This window comes from Aulonocara sp. 'chitande type north' Nkhata Bay, linkage group LG22 (genome assembly GCF_057382095.1).
Source record: "Aulonocara sp. 'chitande type north' Nkhata Bay isolate Kocher_YH1m ecotype deep benthic linkage group LG22, A_spYH_male_GT1.1, whole genome shotgun sequence".
NCBI classification, from domain to species: Eukaryota; Metazoa; Chordata; class Actinopteri; order Cichliformes; family Cichlidae; genus Aulonocara; species Aulonocara sp. 'chitande type north' Nkhata Bay.
In genome coordinates, this window is record NC_141364.1 from 9,326,319 (window position 1) to 9,340,427 (window position 14,109).

The 14,109-nt window shown below is 37.5% G+C and overlaps 1 protein-coding gene across 3 annotated transcripts; it reads left to right on the forward strand.

Annotated features, from left to right (window-relative positions):
• Positions 1-13,503, forward strand: LOC147303491 (T-cell differentiation antigen CD6-like). Of its 3 annotated transcripts, XM_086281037.1 has the most exons (13): positions 1-132; positions 918-995; positions 2,803-3,084; positions 6,229-6,546; positions 7,026-7,340; positions 8,052-8,114; positions 8,259-8,402; positions 9,460-9,573; positions 9,751-9,873; positions 10,103-10,174; positions 11,091-11,264; positions 11,698-11,796; positions 11,880-13,503. In XM_086281037.1, exons 1-13 carry the CDS (start codon positions 81-83, stop codon positions 11,915-11,917), a joined length of 1,872 nt encoding a protein of 623 aa, XP_086137163.1. In that variant the 5' UTR covers positions 1-80; the 3' UTR covers positions 11,918-13,503. The 3 variants fall into 3 exon arrangements, with proteins under 3 accessions (XP_086137163.1, XP_086137162.1, XP_086137164.1); XM_086281036.1 differs by having other exon boundaries at positions 9,460-9,873; XM_086281038.1 differs by lacking the exon at positions 9,751-9,873.
• The last annotated feature ends 606 nt before the right edge of the window (positions 13,504-14,109 follow it).

Consider the following 14,109-nt stretch of genomic DNA (forward strand, 5'->3'; position numbering starts at 1 on the left):
GCTAGACGTCTGAGTAGCTCCGGGGTTCGACTTTGAGCTGTACAGTGTAGAAGGTATTTCTCTCTCTCTCTCTCAACAGAATGAAGCTGCTGAAATTCATCTTAATCATCCACGTGAACTTTTTTTGTCAAGGTACTGTTTACAGTTTTTTATTTATTTAATGCTTTGTTCTCACAAACAGAGTAGAACTTTTGTGAAATCAGCGTAAAATGAAATGATACTATTATCTATCCCTTGTGTTATTTAAAATATATATTAACTGGTCTCATGTACATACAGACTGTTATCTCAAATGTTACGTAAAAGACATGAAGTCAGTGCTGTTGGTAAAGTAAAACGATATAGACCCTGTTTGCTATTTTGTTGCTGTTGTTATAAAACTGTTGTTAACTTGACAGTTTATTGATAAATACTTTAGCTTATTTATGTCAGAACATGTCAGATCCTAAATTTGTCTTTGTAGAGAACCTTTCCTTGGAAAAATAGACTGAAAATAACATGATCGGTATGAAGATGAAAAGCAAATCTCGATATTTCATGTATATTTTCGTTTTTTGTACATATTTCCAATTTTTGTACCGTATTATTTAGCCTTTATTTAAACTTTCCACATGTACTTTAGTGCAACGAGCACGCCACGCTATTTTAAACCTTCAATTTAGGTGCTTGGGCAGGAAACATTAAATGAAAATCAGAACTGAAGTCTCTTAGAAAAGTAAGTGAAAAATGTGGAGGAGAGATTAGTTGTAGTTTCCTATCAAACACTTCAGTATGATTGCTCAGAAAACGGTGACACATCGTTTAGCTGTTACTCTTTGCAGTACATGTGGTTTAAAAGCATAGTTTGATTAGCTTTCCAACTAGATGCTCACTCTGTTTCTGATTCCTAAAGAGTTTTTTTCCTTTCTTGATTTCAGCTTTGAAAAATGCAACCACTGAAAACGACCCGTCTGATATCCGTGTGAGTGGAAAGGGAAATAACACAAAAATCAGCAGTAAGTGGGATCTTCCCTTTCTGTTTTCCGCATAGTTCACTTTTGTACAAAAACACCGTTATACCAGAATTTTTTGTCCAGAATCAGGATAAGCACTCTACTCAGAGGCAGTATAAATGTTTCATCAGCACAGGAAGTGGGGGTGACCTGCTTGTAAAACCCATCTTGGTGAATTTTGCAGGTGCAAATCAAACAGTGAGCTGAGAACACACACTCCCACGCTAACTCGGCTTTGCCTTGCAAGCACAGTTTCTTGCTGTTTTGTGTCTGTGTGTGGCTTTTAGTTCAGCTGCATCCTGAAAAACACATTTTTGCCCCAAAAATACTTTAGTGCATACAATTTACATTCACAAGGATTCAAAACAAAAGTAGAAGCTGTAATGGTGCTAAAAAATACTGGAATGTCTGATGAAAAAATAGGGATTAAAAATTAATAAACATATAAACCATGTTAAAAGTAAAATGGTAAAATATATAAACAGGACTATTTTTAAGGGATTTTCGTATTGCTTGTACTGTAGACAGAACACATACACGCAGGAAATGTGTGGCCAGGGACTTTCAAGATGCACCAGGGTGCATCTTAAAAGAAGGGTCTCTGGTGGCCAGAAATACAGCGTGTTAGCATAGCTAAAGGTTGTGAGGTTAATCTCAGCACTTTGATAGTTGGTGTGCGGCGCCAACGTGTAAAGATTGCAAAGACGTATGCACAACCACAATCCTGCACAGAGATAAAAGGAGGAACACGCTTGAGTTCTTTTCTCAAGGGAAATGTGGCACTTAAATCTACAATTAAAAAAATTGACAGCTAAAGAAAAATAGCCCCAGTGGAAGCATTCTCTGTAAAGTCATAGTGTAAAACTGGCAAAGTCGATCAGATATTGTGAAGGTTGTTAAAAATGTTTGTCACAAAGGACACATTTAGATGAAGACCATACGAGATGTCACATTTCAAAAAGACAAAAAGTAAAAGCGAGATGTTAGTTTTAAAGAGGTGCAAGATTCAGTTTAGTGGCTTTTAATGTTGTCGAAATGATCGCGTTCATGTGTCAACCACACCAACGTGTCCCAGAAAAAACCTCAGTTCTTGCTCAAGTAACCACTCGATTAGTGAGTGGTTAGATGTGTCTGTAGTGGTGTTATAAGTAACATGTTATATCATGGTCACTTTAGCTAGGACAAAGAGCACTAAAAACAGCAAAGCCAAAAAATGTGGAAAAATAACTAATATAGAGTTTTTGTTTTGATATTTTAGAAGGTCTTTTCCTTTGGTCTCATACTTTGCCATAAACTGAAGTAATGTTGTTTTATTTATTTATTTTTTAAACAGATTCTGTGGCAGGTTAAATGTACTGTAGACTAAATTGGACCTGTTGTCCCTCTTGCTATTTTCTGTTATATGTATGCTGTTAATGGTGGATAGTCATATTAAACAGGGTTTTGAATAATGAGGTCAGCAGGTTTACATGCGAGACAAGGCCAGGTCTTCTATGTGATGTCAGAGAGAACAAATAGTGTTAATATGATCACTTAGATACATCAGCCTCTCTCACTCCCTGTTCCAACATTTTATTACTAATGGTAGAGCCAATAAGAAGAAACTTGGCTTGAAGCTAAAACACCTTGTTTCAGATGTGGAGTAATCTGTGTGATCTTTGTCCCTTTTCATCTGTGTTAACTCAAATTAAATAATTGTCAGACACAGACAACCTGAAGAAAAAATGTGTTTTTTTGCAGTGTGCTATCATGGTTGTTTTAATGAAATTACAAAAAAATTGCTCTAATTCTTATTTCTGTGTGTCCTCAGATGACCCTTATGTCTACTCTCTTGGTAGAAAATGCAAGTGGACACTCAGGTTGCCTAGGAACAGGAGCAGTGACATAATGGCGCTCACAAATGACTCTGTGAATGGGTTGTCTGAACAGATCTGTCAGGATCTTAAATGCGGCAGCGTCCATTCTATTAATAAAACCAGCTCACCAGGCAACATCACCTGCTTTCAAAACTGTTCATACCAACACGGACGTTTGGAGAACTGTTCACTGAGTGTTGGAAGTTCCTGCAGTGTGATCCATGAAGTGGTTTGTGGTAAGACTTTTCTTTAATGTCAGCAATCAGAAAAATCTAATCAGTTATATAAATTTTAATATATATAGACGCTGTATTAGCTTACATGAAATTTCCGGTTCTGTCCTCATTGACTCAACCTTCACAGTTGTAAAGCATCAATCAGCGAATATTAAATTGTTCTGCATTCAAGATGGATGTAGCCAATCAGGATGCTAACATATTCACACAGATTTCACACACCATCTGGACTTTCGTTTCATCTGAGTGTTCAGACTAAAACTTATGTAACTAAATATCAAGGAAACTAGATACAGTTGAGGTCAGATGTTTGTTACCATGGACACCTCAAATAGGTGCCTTTGTAGCCATTAGCAAGCCTCTGGTATAACTGTGGCTGGATATTTGACCACTCTTCTTGGCAGAAATGGTAGAGTTAATTTAAATTGGTTGGTTTTCTGGGCACACTTTCAAACATAGTCCATCATTTTTAAAAGGGTTGAGGTCAGGGCTTTTGCAAGGCTGCTGGAGAAGCCTCGTGTTAGCCTGCTTAATCTATTTAAAAACCAGTTGTGTGTTTAGGATTATCTACAAATTTAATCCTGAACCTGAACTAATTAGCCTCTGAGGGTAAGAGTTTGGTTCTTCTTCCAGATTGTGGCAAAACGGTGACATAAACAAATAACTTGGACAGACCTACAATTGTTTGAACTGATGATCTTGGAATCTGCAGTTTTTGTGTGGATTAAAGAAAATCCAAAATAAACTCAAACTTGTTTTTTAAAGTCATAAAGAACAGTTCAAAATAATCATTAAAAGACTCAAATTACCATAAAATTCATATTCATGATGGATGCATGTGAGAGTCTGACCACAACTGTGTATATTAGACTATCACAGTAACTATAAGAAGAAAACTGGATTTTTTTTGGTTGATTTCACGTGGAGGCACATGTTTCTTCGGAGCATGAGGAGACAAACGGAGCTCTCCAGTCATTTTTTCTACTTTTCTTCTACTTACTGAAATATTATCTTGTTATGCCACTGAATAAATACTAACTAATACAAACACTGAGACACAGTTATTATTATTATTAGCAACAAATATTACTATGTAGACAATGCGGTCTACATAGCAAGAAGCTTGATAACTGAAATTGCATAGAAGTGTACTGTGTTACTGCAAGGCTGGATTTGCAGTAGGAGGATTAAAGATATTTTGCTGTTAAATATTTCAGACAAGCAGGACTTTTTGCATTTGTTGAGGAATTTGCTCTTGCTGCTGTGAGATATCAGTTTGGTTGTTTTTGAGATAACATCAAGAATTCTGAGCATCATGTCAGATATAAATCTGAGCGTTTAGAAAGAACTGAACTTCTTTGTCATAACTCTGACTTTGATGTTGAACACTACCGACGAACAAAACTGTCATTCTCGGAAAAATATTTACATTCATGATTTCTGGGGGCACCATGACCTGTCCCTGGGGCAGTAACCTGCCATTGTACCCTAACAGATCTGTGGGAGGAAACTAGAGCACCTGAAGAAAAACAAAGATTAGGCGAGGTTTGAAACCAGAAGGTTTTTTTCTCACACGCCAAATTTCCAAAACCGACATAGAACGAAACTCCTCGGAACGTATGAAATGCTTTTCATTTAACCTAAACACATAAACAGGAAAACCTCAAAATCTAAAAATGGAAGGAATATTTTATCAATTTTTTTATCAATATTTTTTTAAAAGAAAGGGAATTGTCATGTATTTTAATATAATACACACACACACACACACACACACACACACACACACACACACACACACACACACACACACACACACACACACACATTTTATGGACCATCAATTCAAAAACAGGCGATGAACAGTCTGAGATATCTTAAAAATAACTGAGGACTATTGTTGTGTTTATCTGAATTTGAGGAGTGTGACCGCATGTCATACATGCCCTTTCCTGTCTATAAATGACTTCCTGCCCTACGCGCTGGTTTATTCTCACCTCCTCTTGTCTGTACAGAAGTCGTGAAGCCATCACTAATTCTCACTGAAACCTTTCCCAATATGCAGCAGCAGGCCTAAGTTTTTATCTGCTCTGTCCGTCATCGTCTTTAAGCAAACACTGGTTAATCATGTTTGAGGTGTGGAAGCTGGTAGGGAAACATTATGTGTTAATATTACAGATCACAGTGGCTCTACCAAAGTACTAAACCTTTACATGTAGAGTTTTTGGAACTGAGCAACTACAATATTTTACTTTTATAATTTATAACATATAGCTGAGATCTAGAAATATATTTTAACTCTCAGTCTCCATCTAACTTGGAACAGCAGAGTGTTTTATTGAAAAACAAAAAAATAAAAAATGTTTTTAGCAAACATGAAGTGACCTGTTGCTTAGTGAAATCCTGCTATGAAGCCTCAAGTATCATGTTTTCAGACTGAATGTGATGAGCGACCTCACTGTGAAATCTCTACACCCTGGTTATTCCTCCCTTCTAATTATAAGTTAAAAAATGACTCCAACACAAAACAAGTCATTGAGCCTGTAAAGCAATCTGAAAAGGGTTAACTGAGGTCACAGAGGAAGGCAACCCAGGAGATTTGCCCCCTGCTGGATGTTAAAAATAATGCAGGTTTAACACACTTCCAGGATGTCTTTCAGTCCCTTAGACTGTCTATAACTGAATCAAAAGGACAGAAATTGATCCTTATCATACCCCTGTTACTGACCCACAGTCACTCAGTGGGTTTAACTAATTAACCTCATGTTAATTGGTTAAGTGATTGCCTGCTTGTTTATTATCCAAAATTTAAGAAGCAAAAATATGCAACCTTGTGTGTTTCCCTGACAGTGACTCTGAATTAGCCTCAGGCAAAAATAACTGAGCACTAACCTTTAGATGTAAGGATTTAAGAAACAAAAAAATCATAAAGAGCTGTGATTTTTAAGCAATGAGAATTCATAGTGGAAGAGATTTCTAAGTATTTGATTGGTGACTGTCAGATCTGACTGTAATAATTTCAGTTAACACTATCAGGTCATAAGATTTACATCTTGATCACCAGACTGTGCTGTTAGGTTAATTATTTGCACGAGTATTAATGATGAGTAATGCACAATAATAATGACAGGGTGTCATCCTCAGAACACCAGCTTGTGCGACTGGCAGGAGGGACAGACCGCTGTGGTGGACGAGTGGAAGTATGGGAAAATGGGCAGTGGGGCACCGTGTGTGACGACCACTGGGACCTGAATGATGCTCATGTGGTGTGCGCCCAGCTCGGCTGCGGTTACGCTCTCAATGTGACGGGCCAGGCCGGCTTATTTCCCCCGGGGAAAGGACCCATCTACCTGGACGATCTGAACTGTACGGGCAACGAGGAGAACCTGTGGAGCTGCCCGGCTACACAGGAGGAGGATCAAGACTGTGGACACAAAGAAGACGCTGGTGTCGTGTGTTCAGGTCTAGTTCAAAAAAGTTTATTTATACATGCAGAAATCAGAAAATGTAAATTTTAATGTTATTAACAAAACAACTCTGAATGTGAACATTTATTCTTGGGGCTTAACTTGCTTTCTGCACTGGTTAAAAAAACATCTTAAAGATTTTCGTTGTTTCTTCTAAAAGTTACATATAACTAAACTTCAAATTTATGTTTCCATGAAATGTGATCTTCACTACTAAAAAAATGATCAGCAAAAATACAGAAATATTGAATGAGTGATGTGTAGCAAACAAACATAACTCAGGAGAAACATCTCTGTTCATGCATTTTTGAGAATGAGGTTAATTATGTATGTCATATGTTAAAAAAAAAATCAAAGTCATTATCCTTAGCGCTGGTTTATCACCAGCTGATTTACTTGCATTATTTTTTGGGGAATGTTTTATGCCATTTTGCTCCAGTAGTTTTACTCCTTGTGACATCTGTGTCTCTGCAGAGATGCGAGGCCTCAGACTGACTGGAGGTATGGACCGCTGCTCTGGTAAACTGGAGGTGCATCGTAACGGCAGCTGGTGGTTCGTGTGTAATAACTGCTGGAATGAGATGATGGCTTCCATTGTGTGCTCCATGCTGGGCTGTGGCGATAAGGTGGAAAAGTACACCCAGTTTAATCCTCCTCTCACCCACAACAACGGCACGCTGTTTTACTATGAATGCAAATCACAAAATCAGAGTCTGTGGGAGTGCAAGGAATACATAAATCATCGATTCCTGTGTAAAGACTCAAAAGCTTCTGGTGTCATTTGTGAAGGTAAGGGAAACAGTTTGGTGTTTTTATTTGTTATATACTTGTTAAACAAACAACACTCAAACAAAACAGGAGGAATCAATGAGTGCGAATTTTATTAATTTATTTATTCATTAGCAACTCTTTGAAAAGGACTTCTTTGCACATATTAAAGGGATCAGATATTCAGGATAAAAACAAACATCTGGATTAAATGTTTAATACATTTTAAGGTGGAATTTTGTTAAGACACTCAAATTTTTTAAAAATACATTTCCCCACCCCACCTGGTTGCAGCAGATGGCTGCCGCCTTTTGAGCCTGGTTCTGTCAGAAGTTTCCTTCCCACTGTCAGGAAAGAAACTTCAGCGGTGATTGTCAGAATTTTCTCTGTTGGGTCTTTATCAAACAATAGAATGCGCTTTGAGGTGACAGTTGCTATGATTTGGAGCTATATAAATAAAATTGAATTGAAATTTTATTGTAATTAACCAACGTATTTCTGTCTGTGACTTAAATAATTACGTGTTTGAAGTGCTTTTATTCGTGTGCCTACACATTTATTTATTCATTTAACAGTTGTTGATTGCAGTGAGTCGTCCTCTGAGGAGTTTCTGTTCAATAGTTACGGAATCACATAAAATGTCGTCGTAGCATAAATAAAATTCACATCCAGGTGAAACCAGGTGACCAGATTTCTCCGTTTTGTTGAACAAATTATATTTTTGTTCTGCAGGTTCTCTGGGGTTTCCTAACGCTACCACGGTTAATCCAACTGTAACACCTCAATGGACAACTGGTAAATATTTACAGTTTTATTTTATGAAAAAGTACTTAAATTATTCTTTGAAGTATTATTCTCAGTACCAGTTTCTTAAACGTCGCGGTTAGTCTTGATCAATAATCAGAAAGTGAAGTATTTGTTTCTTCTCTGTGCATCCAGCCAATGGAACCACAGCCGCTGTTGCTGCTGCAGATTTGGCTTTTGTGTCTCTGCCGCTTCTCTCCACCATCTCTCTGTCCATCCTGCTTCTCGTGATTGTCATCACAAACACGGTGCTCTGCTGCCATTACAGGAGAAAACACGGTTTGTTCAGATTTTATTAGATAAATAGATTATATTTTATTGTCCTTTTTTTATTTTAAGTAATTTTAGTGATTATTTTAGGTTATATTGTCTGTAATGATGGAAATACTAACATTCAGTTTATTTTGACAGTTTTCATTAAAAATCTCTTCCATCAGTTTTTAAAAATATGCTTATTTTCCCAAACAAATCATATTACTTTATAGAAATGTTTTTATTTTCATAGGTAGATGTTTAACATTTTATATTTCACTTTATGAAATCAATAAGGGTGAAACATGCTGCACAGCTCCTATTTATTCTAACAGTGTAATGTTTTTTTTAGTTAGAATCTGTTTTAGTACAGACAGGAAACAGGTGGATATAAACAGATAAAAGATGACGCATTATACCGCCAAAAAATAACCTTAATTTAAAATTAAACCCCCATAATAAGATACGTTAAAAAAAACAACAACATCTAGAATATTTTCATGACACCCAGCTTGTCCACAACATTTAGGAAGTAATGGGAGAGGTCAAATTCCTAAAAGAGGTACAAATTAATTTAATGTACTAGATTGTGAAAGAGCTGCAGGCTTACCTTGACTTTGAAAGAAATTAATCTGAAGTTAGTAGGATGAAGAAAGCACACATTTAAAAATATGTTTTACCCAGCTTCTTCCTAACATGAGAAGATGACATTAGTAGAACACTAAGAAGGTAGCATATATTATTTTGGATTTCATTATCAACATTTCTAACCATTTTCTACTGCAAATCCAAGGCACTTTAAAGCCATACACTCACTGTAAATCGCTCAAAAAGTAAGGTCTTAAGATAAGAAACATTCATGGGCTTCCTAGAATCTGAAATTTTTATAATTTTAAGATGCTGCGTTATAAAAGTGCAGAATACAGAAATTAGTACTCTGACATTATACAGCAAAATGTTAAAGAAAATCTAAATATTTCAATACATTAAAGTTTGAACTATTTAATCTGTTTTATTAAGTTGCGTTGCGGGGCCTCTAAATGTCATACGCTAATGACCCAAGTCTTGTTTTACATGTGCACAGCTTTCTTACTCCAGCAGACACGCAGCAGCCCACGAGCTCCATCTGGTCAAAGCAACAACTATCACGAGGCTGTTAATCTCATCAAAGTCACCGCCAACCCGGCGGAGACTGATGGTCAGTGGTCGAACAATTCAACATGTCGAACACTAACACAGCTTTTTTCTTTCTTTAACCCCGCAGGCATATCTATCTGTCGATTTATCTATTTAATAGACATGCACGGTAGTGAGGAAGTTGCAGATTTCATCTCATCAAATCGTTTAATCTTTTTTGTGTGTTTGTCTCAAAAAGTCCCCTCCAATCCCAGGCTCCTTTGGACCCAGCTTAGTAGTGCTGACAGCACGTCAGTAGATACAGACTATGAGCAGTATGACCCAAGCATTGACCCGTCTGTCAGTTTATCCACCTTTCGGAGTGAGCCACGTTCTTTTATTTTTCCTCTGCATTTATGTGTCGTTTCTCAGCCGTTGCTTCTTTGTCTCACACTGTTTCTGCATTTTGCGGTTGAAGCTGCTCTGTCTATCTGCATGTTTGTGTGTGTGTGTGTGTGTGAACAGATCATGCTGTTTTGCACTGAATGTTTGCAGGATGCTCTGTAAAATATTGCATTGTGTGCATCGTGTCACTTTTTTTAAAAATCCAGATTCTCAGCGATACAGAACAGACGTTAATCCTTTGATGAGGCCTTCAGGTCTTGAGAGCCTTTGTGAAGAAGGTGAGTCACAGTTCGTTTGCAAAGTTGTAACACTTTGCAAAACTCAAGCAAAATGCATCATTCCCATTAGAAACTACTGCTGTGACAACAATCTGTAAATGGAAGAGGAACACTGACTTTCACTTTTAACCAAAAACAAGACACAGAAAACATAAAGAACAAACAATAGGTACAAAATAATCATCATCATGATAAATCTTTATTTCAGACTCATGGTCTATAAAAAATCAAATCACATAAAACACAAGAAACAAAATAAAAAGATAAAATACACATTCCCACAAATCAGATTCCCACATGACAGTTATACAAGTGTCCTGAAAACTTAAAGGTCCACAACGATGCAATTATCCAAAGAAATCTATACACAAGATTTCTTTCTAAAAATTGACCTGTATTGACATTAGAGGCTACAAACATCACATTTACCCTGAGACAACCTGGTTTCTTCAGTGATAACCTTGTAGGGTCATTAAAAGTTACGTGAAGTTTCTGCTTTTCTGTAGTTCATCCAGTGTGCCGTATACAGCGGATGAACAGTGTACCCTAAAGATGCAAACTGTACAGTCATGCGTAACAGGATGTTTGCTTGTGCATAGATCAGCGTGCATTATCTATAAATATCATCACCATCATTTGTTCTGTCATAAGTTGCGCAAGATATTTGACCCAATTACAGAGGAGGTTATTATTTCACAGTTTAAAGCGAGCAAATCATAACAGCACGAGGTCATCCACATATAACTCTGTTAGGACTAAATTAAATATCTTGTTTCTAAATGGATGTAAATGCAGGACATCTTTTTTTATGTGTTCCTTAGAAAAAACCCCAATAAGAAATCACACGTACAGACAATTCTTGTTTGTGTCCCAGCTGTGCTACAAAATTTCTCCATTTTGTGTTTTATTTTTTAAGGTCCGCAGCCCTCAAATACAATGACAGGAGCCTTTCCAAGCTGTAACGGTGCCTCGACATATCCTCAGTACGCCAGAGTGTCAAAGATCTCAGTGGACTCCTTTGAGTCGTCCAGCACCTCCTCCGGGGAATGCTATGAAAACTTGCCCAAAGATTACGTCAACGTGACGCCTGGTGAGTTCGCTTCACTCCCCTCAGTCCTTTTTTCTACCAAATAAATATTGTGGAATATGCTTATTTGTTTCCTTGTTGGGTGCTGGATGAGGATGAACGTGGTCATGCCTGTAGGTCAGCTTATTTTCTCAACTTTTCTCCTTCCCTCTTCCAGATAGACTCCATGTTTTTTTTTAATTCAGTTTTTGAGATACTTAGGGAAAGTGTTGTAGTTTACATGTTATAAAAATAAAAAAAAGTCCTGGGATTATTCTAGCTTTAAAAAAAATTAAAAAAATATTGTTGTGTGATATAAAATTCAAGAAAGAAGAAGAAAGGCTGATAGTCACGTTTCAGTTTGTCGAGGGTAAATAAATAAAAGATGTAAGTCCATCTCAGACTGTCTGAAATACTTTTTTATTCAATTAAAACTGAAAAGCTTTTGCCGTTTCAGATCCTCTACCATTGGAGTCGTTTGTTGGTCCTTCTGATGCTTCAAAATTCTCATATGGTCCTCTTCACTCTGGACAAACCTCAAACATGCAGAATTCAGGTAAATCTCAATAAACAGACGTGCAGCTGTGGAAGAATAAAATGTAAAACATTTACTAATCTCTCTGAATGTTTGATGATCAGATGACGACGAACTCTACTCGCCTGTGAGCCCCGACTGAAACTCTGTGTCTGAGGATGACTGCACAGCAAACTGAGGGTGTGGGAAAGTGTGAGAAGAAGAAGTCGTTTTCGTAAAGGAAAGACATCCTGTAAGATCAAGAAAATGTAAGACGCTTACAGCGATCAATGCTGGGATGTTCAATGTGATTGATTAGCTTTTTAAAGCGAGTTTTATTTTTGTACACAAATGCAAAGCAAAGGCTGGAAGTCTGGAAGGCACAAAATGAACATGTGTTCTGTGAATGTAGCAGAAGGAACTGTAATATAGAAACAGATGACGCGGCACACTTATCCTACAGTTAACCATATCCATACCAGTTGTAATGGTCTCTCCCTGTGACCTATGAGCATGATCTCATCCCTGTTGAACTCCTATGGCAGATTATGGTTTGACATGTTAGACATTGCCTTTAAAATAATTAAAAAGCCATATTAGATTTAAAAAATAAAATAAAATAAAGCCCTCCTACAGCAGCACAACACCACACTGAGACACTTTACTCTGGGTTTTCTTTGAAATTGTCACCTGTCTGTGTCTGTTTTGTGTTGTTTATTAAAAGATTTGTAATATTACAATGTATTAAGTTAATACATGTTTGGCACATTTATTTCTTTGGATGTAGACACGAAAATCTTCTGAGCACCAGCATAATTTCAACAACTGTTATGAGCACAACATAGCCAAAAATATGTGGACATCCAAACATTACCCAAATAATTTTCTTGTAAAAAAACCACAAACCTTAATGTCTGTGAAGGTTCTCAGTCATCCAGTTCATCGTAGTCTAAGGAGCTTGGAAAGAAAAGCGTCTGGACTTGAAGAAGCTTCTCGGATGAGAGGTGAAACGTCTTCAAGCAACTTAAAGAAGTCCAGACGCTTTTCTTTCCAAGCTCCTTAGACCACAGACCTTAATGTGGACCTATCATGGGTTTCCTTATTTTGTGCTATATACACTGATACAAGGTGGAGGAGGATATTAAATATAGTTAAATACTCTATGCACAAGTGAGCCTTTAGAACAAAATGCTTATTTTCAGTTTTTCCTCTTCTTGGATCTGCACAATGTCAGTGACAATGGATATTACTGATATGGTCAATTCAGGCGAACAGGTCCAGCAGTTTGACGCTTCTGTTTGCTGGAGGCAGCCAATCAGAAGAAGTATGGCAGCTTGTTTCAACCAAAGCAATCTCAGTAGGTTAGCCACTAAAGCTGGGCCATAAAGCAAGGAAATAATATTTATGTGGCACTAATTCTGTTTATCCCGGTGTGTGAGGGTTAGGGGTTACAGCTAGATAAGCTATTCCACATCTAACTGAAAACATGAATCACTCTGAAACAGGAAAAAGCTTAACTGAACTCCCACAAAGCTGCAGTACAATTTCTTACATTAAAGGGTCACAAGCTTTTGTCTGTCCACATACTTTTGGCTACTCACGTGCTATTGTTTGCCACTCATCTTCTATGTAAACAGTGTATTCAATATTAAGATCAACCACAAGGTGGCACTACAGGCTTGTAAGTAACTTGTTTAATTAATGTCTTGTCCTGTAAATTACTTAAAAAACGTATTAAAGTATAAAATGTTTTCTAAATCAAAAACGTCCAGGCTGCTGCTCTTTGCGACAAAAACCTGACAAACATCTATTGGTGCTCTTTGAGGGAGATAGGGGGAACTCTGGCTCCTGATGGGGCCAACGTAAACTATCAGCGTGATTTGAAACCAGACCTGGAAGGCTTGTTTTTTGGGGGTTGTGGTTGATTATAACTGCTGCAGCTGCAGAGCATCAACGCTTCCTGTGATGCCCTGAATCAAAGTTATGTCTTGTTTTGAAGAACGTTAATATGACAAACTGCCTCACAGCACAGTAAAGTTTTAATAGCGGGGTGACGGTGTTGAATACAGGGATAAACATGGATCGGCTAACGTGAGAAGTGGGAGGTGTGATGCATTCGACTGATAACAGCAGAAATGGGGTGTTTTTCAACTGGAAGGTATTTGGCAAATAGGAGGAGGGCGAGCTTGTGTGTGTGTGCGTGTGTGTATTAGGGTGTGGGGAGGAGGGATGATGAGGAGAAAAGGAGGAGGTGGACGGAGAAGTCGGCAAAGATAAAAAGTGTCTGGAAGAATCATATATTGCACTCAAATTTAGTCCAGAGCCTCGCGTGGAGATAAGCAGGCGAATTAACGA